The 3,649-nt window shown below is 68.4% G+C and overlaps 1 protein-coding gene across 1 annotated transcript; it reads left to right on the top strand.

Annotated features, from left to right (window-relative positions):
• The first annotated feature begins 694 nt into the window (after nt 1-694).
• On the top strand, nt 695-3,214 carry CDKN1C (cyclin dependent kinase inhibitor 1C). The gene is made up of 4 exons (XM_057552052.1): nt 695-888; nt 1,085-1,734; nt 2,260-2,396; nt 2,492-3,214. The coding sequence occupies exons 2-3, from the start codon at nt 1,095-1,097 to the stop codon at nt 2,391-2,393; spliced, it is 774 nt and encodes a 257-aa protein (XP_057408035.1). The 5' UTR covers nt 695-888; nt 1,085-1,094; the 3' UTR covers nt 2,394-2,396; nt 2,492-3,214.
• Nucleotides 3,215-3,649: the final 435 nt, after the last annotated feature.

Raw genomic sequence — 3,649 nt, 5'->3', positions numbered from 1 at the left:
CCTGCTCGCTCTGGGCCTTAGGTTTAGCAGGTGTGTTAGGGCTCCAGGTGCGCGGAACCCTGCCGGGGACACAAGCCTCGGGCGCAGCAGGCCGCGCGGGGGCAGCCGAAGACCCTATCTAGCTCCAGCCAGGGACGAGCTGGCCGCGGCGGGTTAAAGGCCCGTCAACTGGCGCGGGAGGCCCAAGGGCGAGCGCGGGCGGCGGGGCTGGGTGCCCCCGGGGGGGCGAGTCGGGCCAGGCCGAACGCCGGTCTTACCGGGGGTCGTCGCCCGCCGCGCCCGGTAGGGCGCGCCGGCCGAGGTGGGGGGGGCGCCCGCGCCACCGCCGCCGAGCAGCCCCCGCCTGCAGACAAAGGAGCCGGCGGGGGGCGGGAGCGGGGGCGGGGGCGGGGGTGGGGGGGATGGGGCGAGGGGGCGGGGCGCCGCGGTGTCACGTTACCGCCCGCAGCGCCCTTTAACTCCGGCCCCGCCCCGCGCACCGCCCCCTCCCCCGCCGCTGCGCGCGCCCCGCGCCCCGCCAATCGGTCCTCGCGCCCCGCCCCGCCCTCGGGTGGGTGTGTGCGCAGGGCCAATGGGCGGCGGGCGGGGGCCGGACCGCCGGAGGGGCGGGGGCAGCGCGGCGCCGGCCAATCGCCGCGGTGTTGTTGAAACTGAAAATACTACATTATGCTAATAGCAGCGGGGCCAGTGCGCGGGGGGGTGGGACCCTCGCGTATAAAGGGGCGCGCGAGGACTGGGCGTTCCACAGGCCAAGTGCTCTGCGCTCGGTGGGTGCCAGCCAGGCCAGGGCCAGCCGAGCGAGCGAGGACAGGCACCCGAGGGGGCGCGGCCGCCGGCCGGACGACACAGCGAGCGAGACTCAGGAGCATTCCACGGCCCGACAGCCAGGTAGCCGCCGCGCCGCCCTCCCGCCGCGTCCCTTTGCAAATGCAGACTCCGGCGCGCGGGGTCTCACTTGCGCCCGGCCTCCGCCCTCCTTTCCTCTCTTCCTTCTCCTCCTCCTCCTCCTCTCCTCTCCTCTCCTCTCCTCTCCCGCCGCCCGGCCCGCGCAGCCCCCGGAAAAGTCCGATGCGTATCTCCGCAGCGCGTCGGCAATGGAGCGCCTGGTCGCCCGCCGCACCTTTCCCCTGTTCGCGCGCACCAGCGCTTGCCGCAGCCTCTTCGGGCCAGTGGACCACGAGGAGCTCAGCCGCGAGCTGCAGATGCGCCTGGCCGAGCTGAGCGCCGAGGACCAGCGTCGCTGGGACTACAACTTCCAGCAGGACGTGCCACTGCGGGGCCCCGGGCGCCTGCAGTGGACCGAGGTGGACAGCGACTCCGTGCCCGCCTTCTACCGCGAGACGGTGCAGGTGGGGCGCTGTCGCCTGCTCCTGGCGCCTCGTCCCCGCCCGGACGGCGCGGGCGATAGCCCGCCCTCCGGGCCGCCGGCCGATGAGTCCCTCGACGGCCTCGGGGAGGCGCCGGCGTCGCCGTCCAGCGGCCCGTCCGTAGCGCCTGCCCCGGCCCCGGCCCCGGCGCCGCAGGAGAGCTCTGAGCCGGAGGCGGTCTCGCCGCCGCGCAGCCAGGAGCCCCTGGCCGAGCCGCCGCACTCAGGGATTTCGGGGCGCCCCGCGCCGGGCACTGCCGCCACTGCCACCAACACCAACGCCGCCGCCGCCACTGCCGCCGCCGCTGCCACCACTGCCGCCGCCGGAGGCGCCGCGATCAAGAAGCTGTCCGGGCCTCTCATCTCCGGTGAGTCCCGCGCGGCCCCGCCCCGGCCCGGCCCGGCCCTGCTTTGTCCGGCCGGCCGGGCTCCCAGGCCCTCGGGGGCCTCTCTTGGTCCCCGCCTCCTCCGTGGCGTTAAAGGGCCCGCAGCGCGCGGGGCGAGGCAGCGCCCGCACCCCGTCCCCGCCCTGTTGTTGTGCTCCGGAGAGGTTCGCGCGGGAGGGTTGGGAGGGCGCGCTTTGGCCCCCTCCGAGCGCGATCCTCGCCCGGGCCACTGGAGACCCCCCTCGGGCGCGGCCGGGCGCGGCGATCGCGGCGCGGAGGGGGTTAAGCGCGGCCGTAGCCCCGGGGGGCTTGGCCGCGGGACAAGGGGAAATGCTTACACAGCACATTGCGCGGCGACGTAAACAAAGCTGACCCGCCGCGGACCTCGGCGCGGGCGGGGACGGCGCCCCCCCACCGGCCGGCCAGCCGCCCGCGCCCCCTCCCGGCACCCTCTTGGGCTCCCCGGCCGGCCCCGCCCTGACCGGCCGCGCGCGCTGTCGCCCGCAGACTTCTTCGCCAAGCGCAAGAGACCCGCGCCCGAAGCCAAGGCGTCGAACGAGGTTCCCGCGGGATGCGCCGCGCCCGGCGCCGCTCCAGCCGTCGGCTCGGCTGAGCAAACCCCGCGCAAGCGGCTGCGATGAGAGGTGAGCGCGGCAGACGGGGCGGGCGGGGAGGGGCGCCCCGCGGGGTGCCGGCGGCCACTCTGTCGCCGCTCGCTCACCGCACCTCTCTCCCGCAGCCTCGCGCCCAACGAGCCCCGAGGGAGCCCGCTGGGCAGCGGACAGGAGAGGAGCGCTGGGCCTCGGCTGGGACCGTCCATGTAGCAGCAACCGGCGGCAGCTGCCACGGAGCAGCGTTCGGTTTTGTGTTTAAAGTTTGAAAACTGTGCAATGTATTAATAACGTCTTTTATATCTAAATGTATTCTGCACGAGGAGTACACTGGTCCCAAGGTGTAAAGCTTTAAGAGTCATTTATATAAAATGTTTAATCTCTGCTGAAACTCAGTGCAAAAAAATGAAAAAAGAAAAAAAAAAGGAAAAAAGGAAAAAAACATGTATATTTGTACAAAAAGTTTTTAAAGTTATACTAACTTATATTTTCTATTTATGTCGAGGCGTGGGCCGCTCTGCCACGCGCTAGCTCGGTTATTGGTTATGCCAAAGGCACCTCACTCGCATCTGGTTATCGACAAATGTAAATTTATTTTTTATAGCGGACTCTGGGGGGAGGGGGTCGCTCACAAGCTGTAGCTGCCGTACAAGCCCATCTAGCTTGCAGTCTCTTCGCGCTTTCGCTGTCTCTTTTTACTATTATGATTATTTTAAACTTGAAGACAAATCTGTTAAAAGAAAAAAAAAAAAAGAAAAAAAAAAAAAAAGGTTCCTGAGCCGTCTGCACCACTGCCCCGGCTCCTCGTCCGCCGGGTTCTAAATAAAGAGGCCGAATAATGCTGCAACTCAGCTCCGTGTGTGCTTGTACTGCCTCCAGCTTTCCCCTCTGGCACCCCCAAAAGTTAGGGAGTTAGAACCCAGGGGGCAGCCCTAAAGGGAGGGAGGGGGGCTTTCTCCTGGCAGGGCTGGCCCACGCCCACCTGCTCCAGGGCCCTAATTTAGGGATGAGCGGCCCCGCCCTCGCTCTGCATTTATCTCATCCACACATACACACACACACACACACACACACACACACACACACACACACACACGTGTGCAGGGCTGTACGCGGAGACCAAGGCTCACTGTTTCCCCGGCTCCAAGGAGACCACCCACACCCCAGCTGCCCTGGGCCGAGCCCCAATGGGACTCAGGTGGGCACCTGCGGGGACTGGGCCGGTCGCAGGCCCGGAGAGGGCGAACCTGAGCCTGAAATTCTTCAGGCCCCGCCCAAGGTGGACC

Source organism: Balaenoptera acutorostrata, chromosome 9, assembly GCF_949987535.1.
Source record: "Balaenoptera acutorostrata chromosome 9, mBalAcu1.1, whole genome shotgun sequence".
Taxonomy (NCBI): domain Eukaryota; kingdom Metazoa; phylum Chordata; class Mammalia; order Artiodactyla; family Balaenopteridae; genus Balaenoptera; species Balaenoptera acutorostrata.
Note: the sequence above shows the minus strand (reverse complement) of the source record. Positions and strands in the feature narration are given on the sequence as shown.

Coding starts and splice junctions, on each gene's coding strand:
- CDKN1C (XM_057552052.1), top strand. CDS start 1,095: ATGGAGCGCCTGGTCGCCCGCCGCACCTTTCCCCTGTTCGCGCGCACC. Junction 1,735..2,259: donor GTCCGGGCCTCTCATCTCCG/GTGAGTCCCGCG, acceptor TGTCGCCCGCAG/ACTTCTTCGCCAAGCGCAAG.